This window comes from Hippopotamus amphibius, chromosome 10 (genome assembly GCF_030028045.1).
Source record: "Hippopotamus amphibius kiboko isolate mHipAmp2 chromosome 10, mHipAmp2.hap2, whole genome shotgun sequence".
NCBI classification, from domain to species: Eukaryota; Metazoa; Chordata; class Mammalia; order Artiodactyla; family Hippopotamidae; genus Hippopotamus; species Hippopotamus amphibius.
Window position 1 is genome coordinate 117,682,490 of NC_080195.1, and position 27,641 is coordinate 117,710,130.

The following is a 27,641-nucleotide window of genomic DNA, read 5'->3' on the forward strand; positions in this document are numbered from 1 at the left end:
CCCACAAGCCGGTTGCTGTGGGGTTCCTGCGGTCTGCTTGGGCCTCAGGTCCCCCGCTGGCCTCCAGTAACTGTTCTATTTGTGGAGAGACGCGATCTCCCCGTCTTCCCACACCGCCATCTTGACTCCGCCCCCTATTTTGGTCTTCTGATTTTTTTAAACTCTGTGGCCGCTCATGCTTTTAGGTGTGGGGTGGTGGGGCCGAGGGGATTAGGTCAGGCTCCGATCCTCCGGCTTAAGCCAGAGCGCGGCATAGCTGCAGTTACAGGCAGTGATCCTTCCTTCATGTGTGTTTCCCATAGAAACTTCACTTGGAGATGTTGGCCGACCAGCCACGAACGACTAAATACCACAGCGTTATCCTGCAGAATAAGGAGTCCCTGAAAGACAAAGTGATTCTGGACGTGGGCTGTGGGACAGGGATCATCAGCCTCTTCTGTGCACACTATGCTCAGCCCAGAGCCGTGAGTAGGGGTTGCTGCCCGGTGGCAGCTTCTCAGCAGGTCCTGGTGGAGCTTCCGCCATGTAGCTGAAATGGGCAGCATGTTCTTGCAGGCTGAGCCCACCAGAGGCTGCGACAGCACAGAGTGGAACAGGACAGAATAGAAAATATCCCAGTGAGTTGCAGCTGGTGGCGTGTTTTTGTGAAATGTTTATTTCAGTTACGTAAGGAGACACGTGCATCCATGTGTCTGGGCAGGGCCGCTGCCCTGTGTCCTCCCACAGGAGGACTTGTGTAGACTGCTGTCCCAGTGTCCTCCTGCCCCGAAAGTGACCCCTGACAGGGACAGGTCGGACCACTGTCCAGGACTCCTGCTGGGCTCCTGTCCTCCTCCTCCCTTTAAGGCTCATCTGGGCCAAGCAGAGGTGCCGCCTCTTGACGGCCCCTAGCTCACAGGTGGAACCGCAGGGCAGTGACCGCCACCCCGCCAGAACCCGGATGTAGCACTCAGGACCTCCTAGGAATGTCGATTTGTAATTAGCTGCTGATATCCTAAAATTCTGACTGTTCTCAGTCGAGTGCCAAGAATCTCCTGTGTCAGTTACGCGTTGTGTTGCTGCGTGTGTGGGAGCCAGGCTGCTGGGCCTTACCTGGGAGCCCCTGAGGTGGGCAGGCCGCATGGGTGCAGAGGCTTCTGTCCTTCTGCAGCCCTGAGTCTGCGTTCAGGCAGAAGGTGGAGTTAGGAGCAGAGGCAGGTCCTCCCAGGGCTCCGGCGGGGGAGGCGGCACAGGGTGGCCGTCCACTGCCACTGTCCACATGCTGCCTTCCTTCTGCCGCTGGCTCTGACTCAGCTGAGGTGACTCAGGCTGGGGGAGAGTGGACGGTGGGCCGCAGGGTGGGGCTGGGGCGTGCACAGATGGGCCTCTGTCGCGCGCAGGTGTACGCGGTGGAGGCCAGTGAGATGGCGCAGCACACGGGGCAGCTGGTCCTGCAGAATGGCTTCGCTGATGTCATCACCGTGTTCCAGCAGAAGGTGGAGGACGTGGTGCTGCCGGAGAAGGTGGACGTGCTGGTGTCTGAGTGGATGGGGACCTGCCTGCTGGTAAGGGGCAGTGGGGGCTGCTGGGGTGGCTGTTCTGGGCTCTGGAATCTTCATAAATCATGAATAATTTTGACTTTTCCCCTAAGGTGATAAGTAATTGATTTCTTGTGCGAACATTGGATCGATGTCTCGAATTTTTAACCGATTTTAAAAATGCCTTTATGAGAAATCTAAATCAAAGTTAACGTGACTTTCTCGTGAGTGATTTACGTAAACTCTGTTCTCTTTGGGAATATCCAGTGCTTGCTGTGTTAGGCTGCTTTTAAGGTCGGCAGAGTCTTTGCCTCTTTTCCCAGTTGGGTCACCCTCTCCCTGCAGCCCCTAATTTGCATCCCTGACAAGCCCAAAGCCCAGGCTCTCCCACATTCTCTCCCTAGTCTCGAGTGGGTCCGGGTGGAGAGAATTCTGGTTCTGCCTACCACCCTGCTCACGAACTCTCTGTGCACCTCGGACCCTCGGCCTAGCCCCTTTTCTGGCTCAGCATCTTGGGACCTAAGATGCTACAGTGAAACATCTTAGTCTGAAGTTTAGTCTCTGTAAAAACCCAGAAAAATGACATCTGAGTGAAGGGGAGGGGAACACCACCAGGGTTTCCAGCAAGAAATGTTTAAGTAGTAAGTGAGTACCTTACATGAATAATAATGTTGGCCCTAGCTTCTTACAGATTGCAGAGACTGAGGGAAATGATCGCAGACGACATTGGGCCTTTAGCCCTGTTGAAATTATGTTGTCTGGAGATGCAGTGTACATAGACTCCATGATGTAATTTTGTTGTTAATAACATCTGTGGATTCACACGATGACACACAGGAAAAGGGGACTTACTACACCGTCAGTCCGTGGAGTGGGATTGGCCTTTCCCCCCAGAACACCAGCGTTCATTCGCTGAATGCTGTGGAGGACCTTGGGGCGGGAGGGACACAGGGAGCCCGGCTGCGCGGACGCGCCCTCCACGTGTGGAAGCGCGGCCGCCTGGGGTCCTGGGAGGGGCACGTGGAGACAGAGGGCAGTGGGGGGCGGAGAGGAGGGGGGCGGGACCCCGGGACCCGGTGTCCTTGCCCCTGTGTCCGCAGAGCCCAGCGGCAGGGCCGGGGGGCAGGACTGCAGGTGTCCAGTGGGGGGGCTGGTCTCAGGCTCTCTGTGTCCCCAGACCTGCGTGTCAGGTAGGCAGCCAGCGGCGCCCAGGGCTTGGAAGGCGTCGGGTCGGGTCCTGACGCCGGGCCCTCAGGGCTGCCGGGCAGGGTGCGGCCTGCGGCGCAGAGCGGGGCGGCGCGGGGACCCCGGGGCGCACGGGAGGCTGCTGCTGGAGGGGGACAGAGGGGTGGGGGGCCCTGTTCAGGCGCCGGTGCCGCGTCCGCGGAGGGGGCGTGGCCGGGCCGGGGGGCGTGGCCACGAGGGCCCTCTGTGGTCCCCCCGCCCCGTCCAGTGCGGGACGGACGGTCAGAGGGGCGGTGAAGACCGTGGAGACAGGACAGTGAGGACAGCCTGGCGTGCCGGGTGGCTTAGGAAGCCCCTGCCCGCGTGGAGCTGGAGGGCCAGTTGCTTCGTGCAGACCGGGAGGGACCGTGTCCTGGCCGTGGTGCGGCCAAGTGGAGACGTGGGGACAGCAGGCTGTGGGTTTGGCAGTGTCACAGCTGCATCAGCTGGACGGACCCGTGTCCCACACAGAACCCTCCGTCCCCTGTGGCTACCCCTCTTTTTCTGTGCTTCTTGCCCTCCTGGCGTCTCCCTACCCATCCACTGTCTCTTCTCAGAGCTTCTCAGACCTCAGGTCCGCGCTTGCCCTCCCATCGTCCTCCTCTGCTGCCCACGGGTAGGAAGTTCGGAAGCAAACCCCAATATACGGTGCATTTAGTTTATAATAGTAAGAGGTTTCTAATCAGTGAGGTACAGATATGTAATCATTCAAAGATGGTGCAGAAGCAATTGATTATTTTGGAGAAAATGGTTAGATGCTTCCTCATACCATATGCTGAAGTAAATTCCAGATGGGTTATGGAGTTAAGCTTTTTTTTCTTTCTTTTTTTTTAAAGAAACATAAAACAATCACTAAAAATATATCTGATGTTGGAATGGGAAGATCTTTCTAAGAGCAAAGCACATAGAGAAACTATAAAATGTTTGATTCATTTTATGAGACCAGCATTATACTAATGCCAAAACCAAAGTTAGTACAAAAAACGAAAACTACGGACCAATAGCACTCATGAACATGAATGTAAGGAGCCTCGAACGTCACAGCAGTTTGAATCGAAGAGGAATACCACACTGCAACAAAGGAGAGATTATCTTCAGAATTCAAGGCTGGTTCAGTATATTAAAATCATATTAATAATCTAAAGAAGAGAAATCACGTGACTGTACCAATTAATGCACAAAAATTTGACAAAATTCAGAACACTTGAACAATTTTTGTTATGATTTCTTTTTTGACCCATGTTGTTATTTAGAAGTGTGTGTAATCTCCAAGGAGTTTGAATTTTACAGCTATCCTTCTGTTACTGATTTCTAGTTTAATTCCATTGTGGTTTGAGAGAAGACACTGTACAATTTCTATTCTTTTAAATTTGTTAAGGTGTGTTCTTATTCCAGAGTGTGGTGCCTTGATGAATGTTCCGTGTGAGCTTGAAAAGAACATATGTACCCTGCTGTTGTTGGTTAAAGTAGTGAATAAATGTCAGTCATATCCTGATGATTGACGGTGGTGGTCAGTTCAACTGTGTCCTTACTGGTCCTCTGCCTGCTGGATCTGACCGCTTCTGGGAAAGGGGTGTCAAAGTCTCCAGCTATGAGAGTGGATTCATCTGTTTCTCCTTGCAGTTCTGTGACATTTTGCGTGTTTAGTTTGATGCTCTGTTGTTAGGTGCGTACACACATCAAAGTTGGTTAAGTCTTCTTGGAGAACTGATGCTTTATCTCCATGTGATGCCCTCACTATCCCTGATGACTTCCCTTGCTGTGACGTCTGCTGTCTGAAATTAACACAGCTACTCCTGCTTTCTTGTGATTAATGTTTACATGGTACATCTTTATCCATCCATTTACTTTTTTGTTTCTTTGTTTTTGGCTGCGCTCCATGGTATGCGGGTTCTTAGTTCCCTGACCAGGGATCGAACCTGTGTCCCCTGCAGTGGAAGTGTGGAGTCTTAACCACTGGACCACCAGGGAAGTCCTACATCCATTTACTTTTAATCTATATCTACCTTTATATTTAAAGTGGGTTTCTTATAGACTACATATAGTTGTTTCTTGTTTTTGATCCACTGTGATAATCTCTGTCTTTTAATTGGTGTATTTAGACCATTGGCGTTCAAAGTGATTATTGATATAGTTGGATTAATATCTATGATAGTGTTACCATTTTCTCTTTGTTGCCCTTTTTCTTTGTTGTTTTCTTCTGCTCTTTTTCTGCTTTTTTTGTTTCTGTTTGTTTGTGTGTGTGTGTGTGTGTGTGTGTGTGTGTTTTAAGCAGCTAAAGGTAGGGAATTAAATCAGCATGAATTAAGGGTGAGTTAATTCAGTGCTCACACATACGTTGGTTTAGAGCCTGACATGAACATGCTTTGATAAATGTAAACTTAAGATACATGTTTTCACAGGATATATGCCTAGTAGTGGGATTGCTGGATCATGTGGTAGTTCTATTTCTAGTTTTTTAAGGAACCTCCGTACTGTTCTCCGTAGTAGCTATATCAATTTACATTCCCACCCACAGTGCAAGAGGGTTTCCTGTTCATTGCAGCACTATTTACAGTAGCCAGGACATGTAAGCAACCTAAGTGTCCATTGATAGATGAATGGATAAAGAAAACGTACATATACATACAATAGAATATTACTCAGCCATGAAAAGAAACGAAATTGGGTCATTTGTAGAGATGTGAATGGACCTGGAGACTGTCATACAGACTGAAGTAAGTCAGAAAGAGAAAAATATTGTATATTAACGCGTATGTGTGGAATCTAGAAAAATGGTACAGATGAACCTATTTGCAAAGCAGAAATAGAGACACAGATGTAGAGAACAAAAATATAGACACCAAGGGGGAAGGGGGGAGGGTGCCGGATGAATTGGGAGATTGGGATTGACATATGTATACTACTGTGTATAAAATAGATAACTGATGAGAACCTGCTGTACAGCACAGGGAACTCTGCTTGGTCCTCTGTGGTGACCTAAGTGGGAAGGAAATCCCCAAAGGAGAGGGTTTGTGTGTACATATGGCTGATTCACTTTGCTGTACAGCAGAAACTAGCACAACATGGTGAAGCAGCTGTACCCCAATAAAAAATACATGTTTTCATAAATCGATGGGATACTCACTTTATAGAGCATTTCTAAGTTTTAAAATTTTTCAGTTTTTAAATTCTCTCTCTTGAAGCTCACTTCTTTTATCTATCCATTTTCACTGTTATTGAGGTATAACTGACAAAATTGTAAAATATCTAAGTGTACAAAATGATTTGATGTCTATATAGATTGTCAGTGAATTGGCCCCATTGAGTTAATTAATACATCTATCACATCACATATTTACCTTTTTTTTAAAGTGACAATACCATTCTATTAGTATTCTAATACTATTCTATTCTCTTAGCAAATTTCAGCTTCACAACACAGTGTTATCAGCTGCAGTCACTGTGGTATCCAGTAGCTCCTCAGACCTTATTCACCTTGTAACTGAAAGTTTGTAGCCTTTACCAACCTCTCCCTATTTCTCTCACCACTTCCAGCCCCTGGCAGCCACTTTTCTACTGTTTCTCTGAGTTCAGCAATTTTTTAGATTCCACATGTGAGTGATACCATGCAGTGTTTGTCCAGCTTATTTTGCTTAGCAGAATACCTTCTGGATTCATCCATGTCATTGAAAATGGCAAGATGTCTTTCTTTTTCGTGGCTGAATAATACTCCATTGTGTTTTTGAATATGTGTAGTCCCATTTTCCTTATCTATTCACCTGTCAATGGATACGTTCTTTCCATGTCTTGGTTATTGTGACAGTGCTGCAGTGAACATGGGAGTATAGATGTCTCTTTGAGATAATGGTTTCATTTCCTTCGGATATAAACCTAGATGTGGAATTGCTGGATCATATGGTAGTTCCGTTTTTAATTTTTTGAGGAGCTCCATAGTGGCTGCACCAGTTTACACTCCCACTGACAGTGTACAAGGGCTCCCTTTTCTGCACATCCTTGCCAGCTTTCGTGACTGCTCGTCTTTTTGATAATAGGTATCCTAACAGGTGTGAAGTGATATCTCATCGTGGTTTTGATTTGCATTTCCCTGATGATTAGTGATATTGAGCACGTTTTCATGTACCTGCTGGCCATTTGCATACCTTCTTTGGAAAAATACCAATTCAGGACCTTTGCCCAGTTTAAATTGGGTTGTTATTATTTTTACTATTGAGTTGTATGAGTTCTTTGTATATTTTGGATGTTAACCCTTTATTAGATACGTGGTTTACAGATATTTTATCCCATTCAATAGTATATCTTTTCCCATTGTTGGTGATTTCCTTTGCTGTGCAGAAGCTTTTTAATTTTTATTTATTTATTTATTTATTTTTTTAGAAGCTTCTTTAGCTTTACGTAGTCCCTCTTATTTATTTTTGCTTTTGTTGCCTTTGCTTTTGGTGTCTAATCCATAAAATTTTTGGCAAGACCAGTGTCTCAAGGAGCTTTCATTCTTAAGCAAGTGGCTATTGAGTTTTCCCAGCACCATTTTGAAGAGATTATCCTTTCCCTGCTGTGTATTCTTGGCTTATTTGCTGCAAATTAATTGACCTCATATTCATGGGTTAATTTCTGGGCTCTCCGTTCTGTTCCATTGATCTGTGTGTCAGTTTTTATGCCAGTCCCATACTGTTTTGATGACTCTAGTTTGAAATTAGGAAGTGTGACATCTCTAGCTTTGCTCTTCTTTCTCAAGATTGCTTTGGTTATTTGGGTCTTTTGTGGTTCCATACAAATTTTAGGATTTTTTTTTTCTATTTCTGTGAAAAATGCCATTGAAATTTTGATAGGGATTGCATTGTATCTGTCGATCTCTTTGGGTAGTATGGACCTGTAAACAATGTTAATTCTTCCTGTCCATGAACATGGGATATCTTTCCATTTGTTTGTGTCTTCTTCACTTTCTTTCATTAGTGTCTTGTGGTTTTCAATGTATAGAAAGTACAATGTACTTTCACCTCCTTGGTTATATTTATTCCCAGGTTTTATTTTTTTGATATAAATGGGATTGTTTTCTTAATTTCTCTTTCTCATAGTTCATTGTTGGCATATAGAAATGCACCTGATTTTTGTTGATTTTGTATCCTGCAACTTTACTGAATTTGTTTATTAGTTCTAACAGTTTTTTCGTGGAGTCTTAAGGGTTTTCTGTATATAGTATCATGTCATCTTCAAATGGAGACAGTTTTACTTCTTCCTGTCCAATTTGGATGCCTTTTCTTTCTTTTCCTTGCCAAATAACTGTGCTGGGACTTTTAGGATTGTGTTAAATAAAAGCAATAAGAGGGGGCATCCTTGTCTTGTTCCTGATCTTAGAGGGAATGCTTTCAGCTTTTCACGCTTGAGATGGATGTTAGCTGTGGGCTTGTTATACATAGCCTTTATTATGTTGTGGTATGTTCCACCTGTACCCAGTTTTTTGAGAGGTTTTATAATGGAAGGTAGTTGAAGTTTATCAAATGCTTTTTCTACATATATTGTGATGATTGTATGATTGTTATCCTTCATTTTGTTAGTGTGGTGTATTACTTTTATGAATTTGCTACATTGAACCATCCTTGCATCCCAGGAATAAATCCCACTTGATTATGGTGTTTGATCCTTTTAATGTATTTTTAAAAAAAATTTTAATTTTATATTATGGTTGATTCACAATGTTGTGTTAGTTTCAGGTGTACAGCAAAGCAATTCAGTTAGACGTGTTCATACATCTGTTCTTTTTCAGATTCATTTCCTGAAAATGTTATTCAGAATGTTGAGTAGAGTTCCCTGCACTATACAGTTGGTCCTTGTTGATTAACTATTTTACATATAGTTGTGTGCGTATGCCAATCCCAGCCTCCCAATTCATACCTCCCCCGACCTTTCCACCTTAATGTATTGTTGAACTGGTTTGCTAATTTTGTGTTGAGGATTTTCCAACTACGTTCATTAGGGATATTGGCCTGAGATTTTCTTTTCTTGTAGTGTTCTTGTCTGGCTTAGGTACCAGGGTAATGCTGGCCTTGTGGAATGAAAAATGAGTTTGGAGGGCTTCCTAGGTGGCGCAGCAGTTAAGAATCCTCCTGCCAATGCAGGGGACAGAGGTTCGAGCCCTGCTCCAGGAAGATCCCACATGCCATGGAGCAAATAAGCCCATGTGCCACAACTATTGAGCCTGTGCTTTAGAGCCCGTGAACCACAACTCCTGAGCCCATGTGCTGCAACTACTGAAGCCCATGCACCTAGAGTCCGTGCTCCGCAACAAGAGAAGCCACGGCAATAAGGAGCCCACGCACCACAATGAAGAGTAGCCCCCACTCACCGCAACTAAAGAAAGCCCACGCACAGCAAAAAAAGACCCAACACAGCCAATTAAATAAATAAATAAATAAATAAATAAATAAATTTATTAAAAAAAAACTAAAAAAAAATGAGTTGGAAGAGCTCCCTCCTCTTCTGTTTTTAGAAGAGTTTGAGAAGTTTTGGTATTAATTCTTTAAATTTTTGATGGAATTTGCCAGTGAAGCATTTTGGTCCTAGACTTTTGTTTGTTGGGAGGTTTTTGATTATGGATTCAATCTCCTACTAGTAATTGGTCTGTTCAGATTTCCTGTATCTTCTGATGTAGTCTTGGTAGGTTGTATGTTTCTAGGGATTTATAAGTTTCTTCGTGGTTGTCCCATTTGTTGGCATGTAAGTATTCATAGTGTCTCTCATGATCGTTTGCATTTGTGTGATGTCAGTGGTAGTATCTCTGCTTTCATTTAAAGTTGTATATATTTCAGTATTTCTCTTTTTTTCTTGGTAAATCTAGCTAACGGTTTGTCTATTTTGTTTATCTTTTTTAAAAAGGAAACTCATTGATCTTTTCTATTGTCTTGTTAGTCTCTATCTCATTTATTTCCTTTCCTCTACTAACTTTGGGCTAATTTTTTCTTCTTTTTCTAGTTCCTTGAGGTGCCAAGTTAGATTGCTTATTTGAGATCTTTGTTTTCTCTTAATTAGGCATTATTACTGTAAAGTTCCCTCTTAGAACTGCTTTTGCTGCATCCCATAACTTTTGGTGCATTGTATCCCCATTTTTGTGTGTCTCGAGGTATTTTCTGATTTCTGTTTTGAATTCTTCTTTGATTCATTGGTTGTTGAGGAGCATGTTATTTACTCTCTGCATATTTGTGAATTTTCCAGTTTTCTTCTTGTAATTGATTTCTAGTTTCATACCATTGCTATGAGAAAAGATATTTGATATGATTTCAGTCTTCTTAAGTTTTTAAGACTTTTTGTGTGGTCTAACCTATGACCTATCCTGGATAATGTCTCGTGAGTGCTTGAGAAGATGTGTACTCTGCTGCTGTTGCCTGGAGCGTTGTGTACGTCTGGTCTGATGTGCAGTCCGCATCAGGTGTTGCCTTACGATTTTCTGTCTGGGTGATTTATTCACTGTAGTGAAGTCCCCTACAATCATTGTACTGCTGTCTGTTTCTCTCTTCGGATCTCTTAATATTTTCCATGTATATTTAGGTGCTCTGCCTTTTGACATTTTAATTGAGCATTTTATGTGACTCCATTTTCTCTCCTTTCTTAGCATATCAGTTATACTTGCTCTTTTTTGCTTTTTCAATTGTTTGCCCTACAGTTTCCCATATGTATTTACAGCTGTTCCGAGTCTGTTTTCATCTAGCACTCTTACACTTCATGGGTAGTGTGAGCACTTCATGGTAACAAAGGAACCCTGTTTTCTCCATCCTGTCCCTTGTACCCTCATTTTCATCCACTTTATTATACATAAGCTTGGATATACATATATGCATACATAAGCTTACATTGTCAAATACTGCATTGCTATTATTTTGGACAAATTGTTAGATTGGTTAAGAATAGGAAAAATAAAAGTTTTAGTTTTATCTTCATCTATTTCTCTTTCAGTGCTTTTCTTTCTTCATGTAGATCCGTGCTTCTGATCTACAGGCAGACCTCAGAGATGTTGCAGGTTCAGTTCCAGACCACCACGGTAAAGCTAATATCGCAATAAAGCAAGTCACACACTCTTTTTGGTTTGGCATATGAAAGTGATGTTTACACTTACTAGTAGTCTGTTAGGTGTGCAATTGCACTATGTCTAAAATAACAATGTACACACCTTAAATAAAATATGCTTTATTGCTAAAAAATGCTGTCATCTGACTGTTCCTCCGGTCTTTTTGCAACAGTAACATCAGAGATCATCGCTGATCACAAGTCACCGGAACAAATACAATAACAATGAAAAAGTTTGAAATGTTGTGAGAATTACCAAAATGTGACACACAGACACTAAGCAAGCAAAGGCTGTTGGAAAATGCCCAGTGGAGTTGCTCGATGCAGGCTTGCCACAGACCCTCAGTTTGTACCAAGTACAGTATCTGAAGTGCAATAATGCGAAGTCTGCCTGTGTATCACGTTCCTTCTTTCTAAAGAATTTCTTTTAACATTTCTTGCAGAGCAGGTCTGCTGGCAACAAAGTCCCTCTATTTTGTTTGTGTCTTTATTTCTCCTTCACTTTTGAAGGATAATTTCACCGGGTGCAGAATTCTAAGTTGGTGGGTTTTTTCTCTCAACACTTTAAATATTTCACTCCACTCTCTTCGTGCTTGCATGGTTTCTGAGAATTCAGATGAAGTTCCCTCTTTGTTCCTTAGTAGGCTGGTGTTTTTTGCCGCCAGCTTCTTTCAGGATTTTTTCTTTATCTTCTGAATGCCTGTAGTTTGAAAATGACACGCCTAGTCGCACTCCCCCCGCCGCCCCGACATTTATCTTGTGTGGTGTGCTCTGCGCTCCTGAACCTGTGGGTTGGTGTTCGACATTAATTTGGGGAAATTCTCAGTCATTATTTTTTCAACTATTTCTTCTGATCCCGACTCTCATTCTTCTCCTGGTACTTCCTTTCTGTGTCTGTTACACTTTTTGTAGTTGTCCTACAGTCCTTGAACATGTTGTTCTGTTTTTCAGCCTGTTCTCTGTGCTTTTCAACTTTGGAGGTTTCTGTTGTCATTTCCTGAAGCTCCGAGGCTTGTTGCTCAGCTGTGTCCTTACTAAAGAGCCCCGGGAAGGCATCCTTTGTTTCTGTTACATTGTTTGTGATCTGGAGCATTTGTGTTTGGTTCTTTCTAAGAATTTCATCTCTCTGTTTACGTCGCCCATCTGTTCCTGCACGCTGTCTGCTTTACCCATTAGAGCCCGGAGCGTGTGAATTATGGTTGTTAAATTGGCCAAGCGTGTGAATCATGGTTGTTAAATTCCTAGCATGGTAATTACAGTGTCCCTGCCATGTCTGAGTCTGGTTCTAAGCCTTGCTTTGTCTCTTACACTGTTAGTATGTCTTGCATTTTTTTTCCTGATAGCCAAGCGTGATGACAGGATAAAGGGTCTGTGCAAACAGGCCCATAGTGATGTGGTGCTGAGTTGCGGGTGGAGGAGTGTTCTGTGGTCCTCCTGGTCCTCCAGTGTTCAGTGAGCCTGGGCCTCTGGACTGTGAACTTCACAGGGGCTTCTTAGTTTCTTTTACCCCTTTTAGGTGGGACGTGATGGCTGGAGGGGGCTCAAGTTGGATATTTCTCTTTCCCCAGCTGATTAGGCTGTGTTAACTAGTTTCTCCTGAGGGCATACCCTGTTAAGAAGAACAGAATACTCTGGTGTATTTCAAAGACTTCCTTTTGAGCTTGTCAGAAGCAAGAGGGGAGTTTTCTCTGATATTTACTGTGGGGACCCCTGTGACTGACTCTCAGGCTTGTCCACACTGAGCCCAGCAACTTGTCAACCACAGTTCACGTTTCCTCCCCTGGCAAGTTGTGATTCTCTGTGCACGTCTTCCTTGACTTACGATGGGGCTACGTCCCGACAAACCCATCATAAGTTGAAAATATCAATGTCCAAAACGCATGTAACACACCTAAGCTCCCAAACATCACAGCTGAGCCTCGCCTGCCTTAAGTGTGCTCAGAGCACTCCCGTTAGCCTATAGTTGGGCAAAGTGTTGACTGTCTCATGTAATTGACTGCATACTGTACTGAAAGTGTCGTTCACCCTCGTGACTGTGCGCCTGACGGGGCTGTGGCTTGTGTGGCTTGTGTGTTGCACCTTGTATCACTAGCTGGGAAAAGATCAAAATTCAAAATTGGAGGCATAGTTTCTACTGAATTCCTATTGCACTGTTGTGAAGTTGAACCATCGTAAGTCAGGGACCATCTGTATTAGCCTCACAATTTCTCCAGTTTGGGGGTGACCTCATTTCTCTTACGGATCTAAGAAGAGTCGTTGATGCTTCAGTCTGTTTGGCTTGTTACTTGTTAGGGCAGAAAGGCAACCTCCCCCTGAGAGTGGGAGTGAGACAGGGAGGGCCGCCCCACCACTCCTGCTCCACGTTGTACTGGGAAACCTAACTGATGCAGCAGGGAAGAAATGAGAGGCACACAGAATGAAGACAAAGAGATAAACCATCCCTTTCTCAGACAATGGGATTGTCTTCATAGAAAATCCCAAGGAACCTCCAAAAACTTTCCTAGACTAGTAGGCAAGTTTAAGAAGATCACAGAGTACAAAGTCAATATACAAAAACCAGTCGTATTTTTATATTTAGCACTGTACAATACTGTTTACAGTAGCTCCAAAATGATGAAATCTGACACAACATGTACAAGTTCTGTATGCTGAAAAATGCACGATGCTGATATACAAGTACTGTGCACAGGCTGGAAGACAACCTCCTAAGGGTACTCTTCACCCCAGATTAATCTGTAGGTTTAATACAATTCCAGTAAAAATCCAAGCAGGAGTTTTTGTAGATATAGATAAGCTCATTGTAAAATTTATGTGGAATGTAAACAGACTAGAATAGCTGATACAATTTTTAAAAGAAGAACAAAATTGGAAGAATTATACTGCCTGACTTTAAAACTTAGAATAAAGCTCTGGTAGTCAAGTGAAAGTGGTAAGAGACAGAGCACATAAGTTGATAGAACAGAACAGGCAGGAGAGTCCCGCAGATACGATGCTGTCAACTGATTCTTAACAGAGGGGCAAAGTCAATTTAATGAAGAAAAGATAGTCTTTTCAACAAATTATATTGGAACAGTTGGCCATCCATAGGCAAAAAAACTTCAACTTTAAGCCTCATACCTCACACTAAATAATGAACTAGAAATTGATTATAGATCTAATTGCTTCGATTATAAAACTATAAAACTTGGAAGAAAGCATAGGAGAAAATGTTCATGGGTTAGTCAAAAGGTTTTTAGGTGTGACTGAAAGCATAACGTATGAAAGAAAAAGTTGATAAACTGGACTTCATCAAAACAAAAAATGTCTCTTCTATAAAAGACAGTGCGAAGAGAATGGAAAGACATACTAAGATTAGGAGAAAATATTTGCACATCACGTGTCCAGTGTGTATCCTGAATGTACGAAGAAGTCTCAAAACTCAGCACTCCCGCGGGGCGCTCCGCGCGCGGGGCTGCTCTTGACCTCGGTGCGGCGTGACCTCTGTGGCACTCCAGCCTTGATGTTCCATGTCAGCTTAAAGGGTGGCGAGAGTCCTGAGAATGCCCTGGACCGGACCCACGCTGCCGGAGAGGTCCGACCCCGAAACACTCGAGGGCTCCGGGAACGTGGGGGCAGCTGCCTGCGGCGGGAGCCGGGAGAGGGTGGGCGCGGTGTCCCCGGCGGTGAGCCACGCCCGGGCCTGAGCGGCCACGCGGCTCCACGGGGCTTAAGCCCAGGACGGTCGGGCGCAGGAGGCGCGCCCCCTGGGCCGGCAGCTCGGCCCGGCCGGGGCCCCCGCAGGCGGCGGCCGCGCGTCTCCCGTGCGTCTCCCTCCCCGCAGTTCGAGTTCATGATCGAGTCCATCCTGTGCGCGCGGGACGCGTGGCTGAAGGAGGGCGGGGTCATCTGGCCGACCACGGCCGCGCTGCACCTGGTGCCCTGCAGCGCCGACAGGGACTACCGCAGCAAGGTGCTCTTCTGGGACAACGCCTACGAGTTCGACCTCAGCGCCCTCAAGTGAGTGTCGCGCCGCGGGGGTGGCGGGGCCGGGGGCTGCGGCCTGCCCGCGCTGAGCCAGTGTGCTCACGGGACTGGGAAGTTGGCGCTTGGCCTTACAGGCCTCGAAACGGATGACAGGTGATGGGGATGGGCGTGTCCCGTTTATAAGGCCCCAGAGACAGTGGGAAAAATAAGGTCACGTTTGTAAACACGTGGGCCATTGCAACAAATGGAGGTCCCCGGTAAGAGCCGAAGCTTTTTTAAAAAGTCAGAAAATGTGTTAGTGACGTCATTGCTGGCATTTGGCAAAGAAGCAGTTCTCCAGAATAGTTGATGTCCTGGTTTCTGACCTCCGGTCCCGCATGTGCAGAGCTTCCGGTTTTACTGTAAAGTGGTCTCCTCCCAAGGCCTTCATGGTTCTCAGGTCACCTCCTCCAAGAAGGATGGTGACGCGTGTGGACCGTGTCCCCTCTGAGGTGCCGCGGGAGAGACCCAGCAGCAGCCCTGGAATCAGGGAAGGGCCCCTTTGTCGGAGATGAAAGAAACTTCTGTTCGATGAGCCTGGAGGCCTGCTAGGTGCCCAGGTGGGGAGTTGGGAGCAAGACTGGGGCCTCTGGGCTTTTTTATTTTTTGTTAAAAAGCTCAAAAAAAGAAAACATATCAACATAAAGGTATGGAACCTTCCCTAGCTAATGTATTCTCAGCTCAAATCCCAAAGGGGATGGAGAGGCAGGGTCTCCGACAGAGTCCTTCCGTGGTTCGTGTAGGACTGATGTGTGGGAAGGGCTGGGGAGGTTTGAAAAGAGCAGGTGGGTGGGGGAGGCAATAATTAAAGTGGCAGGAAAGACAGAGAAGCTCTGAACCGTCTGCGGTGTCCGTGAACTGGAGGGCGGGGGCCGAGGCCACACGTCATCTGGGAACACGGGTTGGCCCCTTGGAGGAGACACCTGTGCTCCTCTCACACCATCCGTTAACATTTAATTGCCATGGGCTCTGTGTCCTCTGGGTGTGTGCTGAGACCCCGTGAGTAGGACACAGGGGGGCTCTGGAGGGCTGCCTGTGGGGGGGCACCAGGGCTGGCTGCCTCGGGCCTCCCTGGCCCTGCCTCGTGCCCGGCGAGTTAGAATTCCTGCCAGTGCAGAGGAGGCAGCGTGACAGCCTGAGATGTGGGTACATGATGTCGAGCGATTACTTTGACTTTTCCCCAGATCTTTAGCAATTAAGGAGTTTTTTTCAAAGCCCAAGTATAACCACATTTTGAAACCAGAAGACTGTCTCTCTGAGCCGTGCACCATATTACAGCTGGACATGAGAACCGTGCAGATTGCTGACCTCGAGGTGAGAAGAGGTGACCTTTCCTTCCTATTCAAATAAATGAGTTAAATTTGTTGCTATTGATTTTCCCACAGTCTTTTTTTTTTTTTAATGTTCTATTCTGATTTTGTTTTTTGTATTTTTAGGTTATTTTCTTTATAGTTAATCTCTTTAACATCTCCAGTTATTTCTAGATTTGTGTTTAATGTTCTCAACATCTTCAGATTCAAATAAATTCTATGTTTCATCAAGGAATTTGAATTAAAATTTTTTTCTAAGGTTTTTAGTTCCCATTGATGACAAAATTCTTAAAGTTCTTTTACTTACCCTCTGTGGCCACGAGGTGGCATGTGTGGGTTCTGGACCATCCCATTTTAAGGGCTGTTTTGAGGTGGAGGGACCCCGCTTCTGGGACTTAGATGGGCAAAACCACGTGCAAACTGAACTTTTGAGGCTGTAGTTAGTTTTGGGACTGTAGACACTCAGTCTGGAGCTTATATTTGTGCAAAGAATTGAGAAGAGGACGTATTCCACTTGAATTTGGGGACAGAAAATTAGGCAAGTGAGACCCAAATTGCTCAAAACCTTTTCTGATTTTCTGCAACATTTGAGTTCAGGATGTAGGTTTTTACATTTACTTTCTCTAGGAGGAAATACAGTTTTTGATGTGTTCAGATAAAGTAGCACGTTACAGATTTGTGTCATAACTACAGAAATAGATGTTGTGGCTGCCGGGGGCAGTGCTGTGGGGTCTGGGACAGGGCCACACGGAGGCGGGAGCTGCCACCTGGCCCCCAGCACCCTGGGGCCTGCGCCCCTCTCTTACTCGTTTGCTTGAACACAGACGATGAAAGGTGAGCTGCACTTTGACATCAAGAAGGCAGGAACCCTGCACGGATTCACAGCCTGGTTCAGTGTCCGGTTCCAGAACCTGGAGGAGGAGGAGCCGCAGCTGGTGCTGAGCACGGGCCCGATGCACCCGTGAGTGTGCCCCTCCCTCTCTACGGGCGGCACAGAAAGCCTGGCAGAGTCACGACTTTAAAGGTCTAGCAGCATCAGAAGTGGACCCAAAATCTCTCCAGACCCGGCTGAGCCCTGGGCCGGGGCATGTGGGTGCTGGGTGGGCGCTGGGGACGGGCCGTCTGTGTGTGGAGGTGAGTGTGGGTCGCCCCCGCTCCTGCATCGGGCTTCCTGGGTGGGGGACAGAGCCCCTGACACCCTGGGTGGTCAGGCTCCACCTTCCTCTGTGGCCGCAAACGCTGCTGCAGCTCTTCACCGTCTGACACAGAAACAGTGGACGGGCTTCCAGGGGCTTTTACTCTGACTTTTGGGGAAGGCAGATGTTTCCTGAGACACATTTTTTGTGCAGTAACGTTTCGGGGCTGCACGCTTGCTCCCGTGTGTGGGGACGCTCCCCTTGTCTGCCGTGGTGCTGGACACGGCGGGCTGGGGGGCGCCGCCTTCATTCGGGGCTTCCCCGCCCCTTTCAGGGACAGCCCGATGCCCTCCTGCACCGCGTGGTCGGCAGAAATGAACAAGGCCCCAGGGAGGGTCGCAGACGCCCGGGTCAGACGCCCCATGGCCTTTGGGGCCCGGGAGGTCCTCGGCGTCCTTTGTGGAAGCGGAGCAGGAGGAGGAGCGGCCTGGCCAGAGTGGCCTGTGGCGGTGGCCGGGCTGGGACTGCGGCCAGGCCTCCTTCCAGGGCCCGGTGAGGGAGGGGCCTCAGGAGTCCCCGTGAACCGTGTGTGCCTGGCGTTTCCCACTTGAGCATCTGCGGGGGGTCGTCCACACACAGGTGGCAGGGGCGGGGGTGCCTGCGCCGGGGAGGGAGAGCCCGTGGGGGCTGAGGGGGTGCCCGAGCGGGTGCCCGCGCGTCAGGGAGGATGTGACACGAGAGGGGGGGCTCGGGTGTCGGAGTCACAGAACTTCCAGAAGCTGGGGTGTCGCTGCTCCCCCAGAGGCTGCACTCGTCTTGCTCACACTCCACCAAACGTTCACAGAAATAATGACTTTTTTTGGACGCGATTTCATCCGTGTGTATCTCGCTTTAACCGCAGACACTGGGACCGTGGGCGGCGGCCGTTTAGAGGAGGTGGTTGTCGGTGGGCGTTGCCGCGTCCCCCGGCCGCTGGGTTGACCCCGCGAGGGGCGGGGGACAGGCGGGCCCCGCGGACCTGCGTCTGGCCGCGCGCCCCTGCGGCCCGGCCTCCGCGGCACCAGGGAAGCTGAGCCGCACCCGGGAGCCGCGTCCCCGCCGCGCCGCCCCGGGTGGAGACTCTGCGGGTCCCCTACGGCCGTCCGATCACGGGGCAGGGGCGCGGCAGGCCCGGGGGGCTCCCCGAGGGGTGACGCCGCCCCCCCCCATCTTGCAGCACCACGCACTGGAAGCAGGTGCTGTTCATGATGGACGAGCCCGTGCCCGTCGTGGCGGGAGACGTGGTCACAGGCGCCGCGGTGTTGCAGAGAAACCCCGTGTGGAGGCGGCACATGTCTGTCACCCTGAGCTGGTCCGTCACTTCCAGACAAGACCCTGCATCGCAGAGAGTAAGACGCTTCGCTGTGGCGTCACGAGCCGTGCTGGGGGGTGGCGGGTCTGTTCCCGCCGAGGCCGGAGCTGCGGCCGCAGGCCGGGCCCCCGCGCAGCCCTGCTGTCCCCGCGGGCCTCGCCTGGGCGGCGGCGGGCGGGCTCCAGGGCGCGTGCGGCCAGGCGGGGCCTTGCGGCCACGGCTCACGGAGGCCGCTGAAAATCCTCCCCTTCAGACGCGGGGTTGACGCAGGAGACGGAAGAAAATAATCACACGGTTTCCCTTTAGTTTGTAATACCTGTTTTGTGCTTTGCTTTGTGCTGATTTTATGTTAAAAGTGTAAATGTGTATCGTTAAAAATCCGCATCTAAATGCCAGGCTCTTGGCCAATATTAAATTATTATTAGGAAATACTGCGTGTTAATCGAGCTGAAGAGGTTTATTATCTGATTGGTTTGTTTTCTTTGTCTTTCTCAGGTTGGCGAGAAAGTCTTTCCTATCTGGAGATGACAGGTGCAGTTCTGTGTGGGACGCAGCGTCTTGGAGGGGCGGACGTGGCTCGGTGAAGTCGCACCTGGATGGAAATGTGTGTCCTGTGGAAGCTGTGGGCTTGCACCAGGATGGGGTGGAATCACCTCAAGGGCTCGGGGCCGCCGGGCCCCCCACAGAAGCGCCCGGGCTCCGTAGGACCCGCAGTCACCATTGTCACTGCCCTGCCTGTCCTTGGACCTGGCTGTGTGTCCGGGTGTCCACCTGTGGGCATTGGGTGGCCCAGCGACCCTCAGCCAGGTCTGGTTCTAAGCTCGTAGGACACGCTCGTCAACTCTGTGCTCCTGTGAAGTTGGACGTTGATGCGTCGTGTGTGCGTGTCCTTCCCGCCCTCTGCTCACCCGCTCTGCGCGTGGGATGTGGGGTCACACAGAGCCTCGTGGGAGCCTGGGGTGCGATGCATGCGATGGGGCTCTGCATGGGGTGGTCCACTTGTAGAGACATCTTCCAGATACCTTATGTGTCGGCACATAGTACATGCTCAATAAATATTTTTTAATAAACGAATGTTGGTATATGTCCTATTTCTGTGCACACACGTTTTTCAAAAGCATGGACCCTACCGTCTGTGTTGCTCTGTAACCTTTCTCATCTAATATTATGAAGAAATGTTCATGCCAGTAAGTACATGTCTGCATTTTTTTCGTGTGTGTAGTTTTGATTTTTAGTTAACCTTTTATTGAAATATAAATTATATACCCCAAATGGCACAAGGCATGAGTATACAGGTGGGTGAAGTTTCACAAAGTGGACACGTGTGTCCAGTGCTCAGGCCCAGACCCTTCAACACACTGGAGGCCCCAAGCGCCCCTCCCACTCAGAACCACCCCCAAGGGTGATGCCCAGCTTCCATGACCAGAGAGGACTTTAGCCTGGTTTCAAACATTGTGTGAATGGGACTGTACATTGTGAATTTGCTGTAGACTGAATGTTGGTGACCTCCCAAAATTCATGTGTTGAAAACTAATCCCCAGTACTGTGGTGTTAGGAGGTGGGGCCCTTGGGAGGTGATTAGGTCATGAGGATGGAGCCCCAAGAATGGGGTTAGTGCCCATGAAAGAGGCCCCAGAGAGCTCCCTGGTCCCCTTCCTCCATGTGAGGACACAGCAGGAAGACTGTGAACTGGGAAGGGGACCCCTCCAGACACTGAACCTGCTGGTGTTTGATTGTGGATTTCCCAGCCTCTGGAACTCTGAGATAGACGTTTCTATTGTTTACAAGACACCCGGCCTATGATACTCTGTTACAGCGGCTCAAACAAAGACCTGCCTCAGCATGTGAATTTTGGAGGGACAGAGTCAGACCATAGCTTTCAGCCCTGGGGCCCCCCAAATTCATGTCCTTCTCACCTGCAAGTACATTCATTCCATCCCAACAGCCCTAACATCTTGACTCAATCCAGCACCAGCTCCAAAGTCCAAAGTCTCACCTGAATCTCATCGAAACCAGACATGGTGAGACTTGAGGTAGGGTTCATCCAGGGCAACCTGTGGAACCACACGAGTTTGTGCCTCTAAACACAATGAGAGGACAGGCGCAGGACTGACACTCCCACTCCGAGAGGGAAGCCTGGAAGGAATAAAAGGGTGGTGGGTCCCAGCCATGTCCAAACCCAGTAGGCAAGTTCCATCAGCTCTTAGGTCTTGAGAATAATCTCTTTAGTTTGATGCTCTTCCCTCCAAGCCCACGGGGTGGCAGTGACCCTTCCGCTCGGGCCACCCAAGCAGCTCTCTGTGAGGGCCCCACGCCTGAGGCCCTGGTCACCCAGGTGGCCCTGAGACCAGAGAGCATCACCCCCGCCCCCGCCCTGTGAGAAGGACGCAGCCTCGCCTCCTGGGTCTGCGGGGCAGTGGCAGCCCCGGTGGCCTCTGAGTCGCCGCTGGGGGTCAGTCTTCCCTTTCCTCGAGGGGTAATCGTGTTCGCTGCTGAGCAGCTCTGTGCTGTCGAATCCAACGCTCGGTGCCTCTTTTCCTCCTCCTGCTTCAATATTTGCTCTTTCACTTCAGCAGTTTCACTACATTGTCGTGGAGCTTCTTGAACCTGTGAGTTGATGGCACCTGTCAGCTTAGGAAATTCTGGGTCATTCTTGCTGTACATATGGTTTCTGCTCCACTTGCTTCTGTGTATTAGGTTCCTTTATGTATTTGCTGGAAGCCACTCACTGGGCCCCACGGGACTCACAGTCTTCCTGGCATACCGTCCACCTCACTCACCCATCCTGTCTTTCGTTGTGTCTGATCTTGAGCTCCTGGGCACTTCCCTGGTGTCACCCATGGGGCAGTGAGAGCCCTCAGGTCGCAGAGCCCCTGCCTCCTTCAGCGTCCAGGAGAACCAAGCAGATGGTCCAGATGGGCCGTCAGCCCAGGGGGATGTACAGACCTGAGCGAGTGGGACAGGACCCTTCTTGGGGCCGTGAGTGGGAGGGGCCCTCAGATATTCTCTGATATTTTTATCAGAGAGTAAAAAATGACAGAACATTTTCCATTTGTTTTATTGAACATTCCATAAGTTACCAAAAGTATACGATGACATTGTGGAAAAAATACTTATAGGCGAATGCCAGCAACTTAAAATCAGTGATATGTAAAAATAAAATATCATCAATGGGTATATTTGAATTCCAGGACTAAAAGACTGAATTAACATTTAAATGTAAACTACTCAAATGCAGTGGGGAAATAAATTGACCACATTAGTAGGAAGGGGGTAAAAATCAGGTAATCCTTAAAAATGCAAAAATGATCAAATTCAAAACACATAATAAAAAAAGCTCTTAGCAAAGTAGGAATAGAAGAGAGATTTCTTAATCTGATAAAATTCAGAGGAATCCTGAAGCAGACATAGTTTTCATATGGTTAATTAAATTTTAACTGTATTTTTCTATTACCTTTTTTTTTTAGCTCTTTATTGGAATATAATTGCTTTACACTCTTGTACCAGTTTTTGAGATACACCAAAGTCAATCAGCTGTATTTATACACATATCCCCAAATTCCCTCCCCGTCCCGGCCCTCTTAGGCATCACCCATCATCGAGTTGATCTCCCTTTGTTATACAGCAACTTCCTGCTAGCTATCTATTTTACAGTTGGTAGTATATATACGTCTATGTTACTCTCTCACTTCGTCCCAGCTTCCCCTTCACTCCCCACCCCCTCAACCTCGTGTCCTCCTGTCCATTCTCTGCATCTGCATCCTTATTCTTGTCTTGTCACTGAGTTCATCAGTACCATTATTTTTTTTTAGATTCCGTATATATGAGTTAGCATACAATATTTGTTTGTCTCTTTCTGGCTTACTTCCCTCAGTATGACAGACTCTAGGTCTATCCACCTCATTACATATAGCTCCATCTCATTCCTTTTTATGGTTGAGTAATATTCCATTGTATATATATGCCACATCTTCTTTATCCTTTCATTTGTTGATGGGCATTTAGGTTGCTTCCATGTCCTGGCTATTGTAAATAGTGCTGCAATAAACATTACAGTACATGCTTCTTTTTGGATTATGGTTTTCTCTGGGTATATGCCCAGGTGTGGGATTACTGGATCATATGGTAGTTCTATTTTTAGTTTTTTAAGGAACCTCCAAACTGTTTTCCATAGTGGCTGTACCAACTTACATTCCCATCAACAGTGCAGGAGAGTTCCCTTTTCTCCACACCCTCTCCAACATTTGTTGTTTCTAGATGTTTTGATGATGGCCATTCTGACTGGTGTGAGGTGATACCTCATTGTGGCTTTGACTTGCATTTCTCTGATGATTAGTGATGTTGAGCATCTTTTCATGTGTTTGTTGGCCATCTGTATGTCTTCTTTGGAGAAATGTCTATTTAGGTCTTCTGCCCATTTGTGGATTGGGTTATTTGCTTTTTTAGTATGAAGCTGCATGAGCTGCTTGTATATTTTGGAGATTAATCCTTTGTCCGATACTTCATTGGCAAGTATTTTTTCCCATTCTGAGGGTTGCCTTCTTGTCTTGTTTATAGTTTCTTTTGCTGTGCAAAAGCTTTTAAGTTTCATGAGGTCCCATTTGTTTATTCTTGATTTTATTTCCATGATTCTAGGAGGTGGGTCCAAAAGGATCTTGCTTTGATGGATGTCATAGAGTGTTCTGCCTATGTTTTCCTCTAGGAGTTTGATAGTGTCTGGCCTTACATGTAGGTCTTTAATCCATATTGAGTTTATTTTTGTGTATGGTGTTAGGAAGTGTTCTAATTTCATTCTTTTCCATGTTGCTGTCCAATTTTCCCAGCACCACTTATTGAAGAGGCTGTCTTTTTTCCATTGTATATTCTTGCCTCCTTTGTCAAAGATAAGGTGCCCATATGTGCTTGGGTTTATCTCTGAGTTCTCTATTCTGTTCCATTGATCGTCCTTTCTATTTTCGTGCCAATACCATACTGTCTTGATCACTGTGACCTTGTAGTATAGTTTGAAGTCAGGAAGCCTAATTCCACCAACTCCATCTTTCCTTCTCAAGATTGCTTTGGCTATTTGGGGCCTTTTGCGTTTCCATACAAATCGTAAGATTTGTCATTCTAGTTCTGTGAAAAATGCCATTGGTTATTTGATAGGGATTGCGTTGAATCTGTAAATTGCTTTGGGTAAGATAGTCATTTTCACAATATTGATTCTTCCAATCCAAGAACATGGTATGTCCCTCCATCTGTTTGTACCGTCTTTGATTTCTTTCATCAGTGTCTTATAGTTTTCTGCACACAGGTCTTTTGTCTCCTTAGGCAGGTTGATTCCTAGATATTTTATTCTTTTTGTTGCAATGGTAAATGGAAGAGTTTCCTTAATTTCTCTTCCTGCTCTTTCGTTGTTAGTGTATAGGAATGCAAGAGATTTCTGAGCATTAATTTTGTATCCTGCTACTTTACTAAACTCATCAATTAGTGCTAGCGGTTTTCTGGTAGAGTCTTTAGGGTTTTCTACGTATAATATCATGTCATCTGCAAAGAGTGACAATTTTACTTCTTCTTTTCCAATTTGGATTCTTTTTGTTTCATTTTCGTCTCTGATTGCTGTGGCTAAAACTTCCAAAACTATGTTGAATAATAATGGTGAGAGCGGACACCCTTGTCTTGTTCCTGTTCTTAGAGGGAATTCTTTCAGTTTTTCAGCATTTAGAATGATGTTGGCTTTTGGTTTGTCATATATGGCTTTTTTTATGTTGAGGTAATTTCCTTCTATGCCCATTTTCTGGAGAGTTTTTATCATAAATGGATGTTGAATTTTGTCAAAAGCTTTTTCTGTGTCTATTGAGATTATCATATGGTTTTTATCCTTCAATTTGTTGATATGATGTATCACATTGATTGATTTGCATATATTGAAGAATCCTTGCATCCCAGGGATAAACCCCACTTGATCATGGTGTATGATTTTTTTAATGTGCTGTTGGATTCTGTTAGCTAGTATTTTGTTGAGGATTTTTGCATCTATATTCATCAGTGATATTGGCCTGTAATTTTCTTTTTTTGTGACATCTTTGCTTAGTTTTGGTATCAGGGTGATGGTGGCCTTGTAGAATGAGTTTGGGAGTGTTCCTCCTTCTGCTATAATTTGGAAGAGTTTGAGAAGGATAGGCATTAGCTCTTCTCTAAATGTTTGATAGAATTTGCCTGGGACTCCATCTGGCCCTGGGCTTTTGTTTGTTGGTAGATTTTTAATCACTGCCTCAATTTCCATACTTGTGATTGGTCTGTTCATATGTTCTATTTCTTCCTGGTTCAGTCTGGAGGATTGTATTTTTCTAAGAATTTATCCATTTCCTCTAGGTTATCCAATTCATTGGCATATAGTCGCTCGTAGCAGTCTCTCATGATCTTTTGTATTTCTGTAGTGTCCGTTGTTTCTTCTCCTTTTTCATTTCTAATTCTGTTGATTTGCAACTTCTCCCTTTTTTTCCTGATGAGTCTGGCTAATGGTTTATCAATTTTGTTTATCTTCTCAAAGAACCAGCTTTTAGTTTCATTAATCTTTGCTATTGTTTCCTTCCTTTCTTTTTCATTTATTTCTGATCTGACCTTTATGATTTCTTTCCTTCTGCTCACTTTGGGGTTTCTTTGTTCTTCTTTCTCTAGTTGTTTTAGGTGTAAGGTTAGGTTGTTTATTTGATATTTTTCTTGTTTCTTGAGGTAGGACTGTATTGTTATAAACTTCCCTCTTAGAACTGCTTTTGCTGCGTCCCACAGGTTTTGGGTTGTATTTTCATTGTCATTTGTTTCTAGATATTTTTTGACTTCCTCTTTGATTTCTTTAATGATTTCTTGGTTGTTTAATAGTGTATTGTTTAGCCTCCATGTGTTTGTATTTTTTGCAGTTTTTTTCCTGTAATTGATATCTAGTCTCATGGCGTTGTGGTCTGAGAAGATGCTTGATATGATTTCAATTTTCTTGAATTTACCAAGCCTTGATTTGTGACCTGAGATGTGATCTATCCTGGAAAGTGTTCTGTGTGCACTTGAGAAGAAAGTGTATTCTGTCGTTTTTGGATGGAATGTCCTATAAATATCAATTAAGTCAAGATGGTCTAATGTGTCATTTAAAGCTTGTGTGTCCTTATTTATTTTCTGTTTGGATGATCTGTCCATTGATGTAAGTGGGGTGTTAAAGTCTCCTACTATTATTGTGTTACTGTTGATGTCTCCTTTTATGGCTGTTAGCATTTGCCTTATGTGTTGAGGTGCTCCTATGTTGGCTGCATAGATATTTACAATTGTTATATCTTCTTCTTGGATTGAGCCCTTGATCATTACGTAGTGACCTTCCTTGTCTTTTGTAATAGTCTTTACTTAAGTCTAATTTGTCTGATGTGAGTATTGCTACTCCAGCTTTCTTTTGACTTCCATTTGCATGGAATATCTTTTTCCATCCCTTTACTTTCAGTCTATAGGTATCCCTTGGTCTGAAGTGGGTTTCTTGTAGGCAGCATATAGAAGGGTCTTGTTTTTGTATCCATTCAGCCAGTCTGTGTCTTTTGGTTGGAGCATTTAATCCATTTACATTTAAGGTGATTATTGACGTGTGTTCCTGTTACCATTTTCTTAATTGTTTTTGGTTTGTTTCTGTAGGTCCTTTTCTTCTCTTATGTTTCCCACTTAGAGAAGTTCCTTTAGCTTTTGTTGTAAGGCTGGTCTGGTGGTGCTGAATTCTCTTAGCTGTTGCTTGTCTGTAAAGCTTTTGATTTCTCCATCGAATGTGAATGAGATTCTTGCTGGGTAGAGTATTCTTGGCTGTAGGTTTTTCTCTTTCAAGACTTTCAGTATATCCTGCCATTCCCTTCTGGCCTGCAGAGTTTCTGCAGAAAGGTCAGCTGTTATCCTTATGGGTTTTCCCTTATATGTTATTTGTTGCTTTTCTCTTGCTGCTTTTAATATGTTTTCTTTGTGTTTAATTTTCATTAGTTTGATTAATATGTGCCTTGGTGTCGTTCTCCTTGGGTTTAATCTGTATGAGACTCTGTGCTTCTTGGACTTGGTTAATTATTTCCTTTCCCACATTGGGGAAGTTTTCCACTATAACCTCTTCAAATATTTTCTCCGACCCTTTCTTTTTTTCTTCTTCTTCTGGGATGCCTATGATTCAAATGTTGGTGCGCTTGATGTTATCATCAAGGTCTCTGAGACTGTCTTCCATTCTTTTCAGTCTTTTTTCTTTTTCCTGCTCTGTGGCAGTTATTTCCCCCATTCTATCTTCCAAATCACTAAGTTGTTCTTCTGCCTCAGTTATTCTGCTGTTTATACCATCTAGAGTAATTTTAATTTCAGTTATTTTGTTATCCATTACTGTTTGTTTTCTCTTTAGTTCTTCTGAGTCCTTATTAACTGTTTCTTGTATTTTCTATATTTTGATATTGAGATTTTGTATCATTTTTACTATCATTACTCTAAATTCTTTTTCAGGCATTTTTTCCTATTTCCTCTTCATTTATTTGGTCTTCTGGGTTTTCTTCCTGCTCCTTTGCCTGCATGGTGTTTCTTTGTTTTCTCATCATAGTCCAAACTTCAGAGGTTGCTTGTCCCAGCAATAAAGGGGCTTAAAGAAGACTGTCCAAGCCCCAGGCTAATGGCAGAGTGTTGAGTCAAACAAATAGTCAAGGAAACACATACATGTATAAGACACACAAATCCTGAATCCAATAGAACATAAGGCACTAGAAAGACCTGACAGAAGAACCCCAGTATGCTCTCAGACATTCAAAGAGAAAACCAACAGAAATTCAAAACCAGAACAGAACAAAACAGAAACAAAAGCAAAAACAAACAAACAAATAACACCACACACACACACACACAAACACAAATCCAGGGAGATATTGAAAACTAGGATCAAATATAATACGGAGTTAGAGTACCACCAGACAGACTGAAGATTCTCAGAATGAAATCAGACAATTATGCTAAGAACTAAGATAAAGACAAAAACCTAATAATAAATACGAAAGCAGTGTGTCATCTGGAGAAT

The 27,641-nt window shown here is 45.5% G+C and overlaps 1 protein-coding gene across 8 annotated transcripts in view; it reads left to right on the forward strand.

Moving 5' to 3' along the window:
• PRMT2 (protein arginine methyltransferase 2) overlaps positions 1-19,668 on the forward strand; it is a 36,052-nt gene extending 16,384 nt beyond the window's left edge. For 5 of the 8 annotated variants that reach the window (XM_057696827.1, XM_057696825.1, XM_057696824.1 and 2 more), the window contains 7 exons: positions 303-464; positions 1,380-1,544; positions 14,620-14,795; positions 15,986-16,115; positions 16,936-17,072; positions 18,464-18,635; positions 19,094-19,668. In XM_057696827.1, coding sequence (XP_057552810.1) covers positions 303-464; positions 1,380-1,544; positions 14,620-14,795; positions 15,986-16,115; positions 16,936-17,072; positions 18,464-18,635; positions 19,094-19,126 — 975 coding nt within the window. In that variant the 3' untranslated portion in view covers positions 19,127-19,668. The other 3 variants (XM_057696828.1, XM_057696830.1, XM_057696829.1) reach the window with 3 other exon arrangements.
• The last annotated feature ends 7,973 nt before the right edge of the window (positions 19,669-27,641 follow it).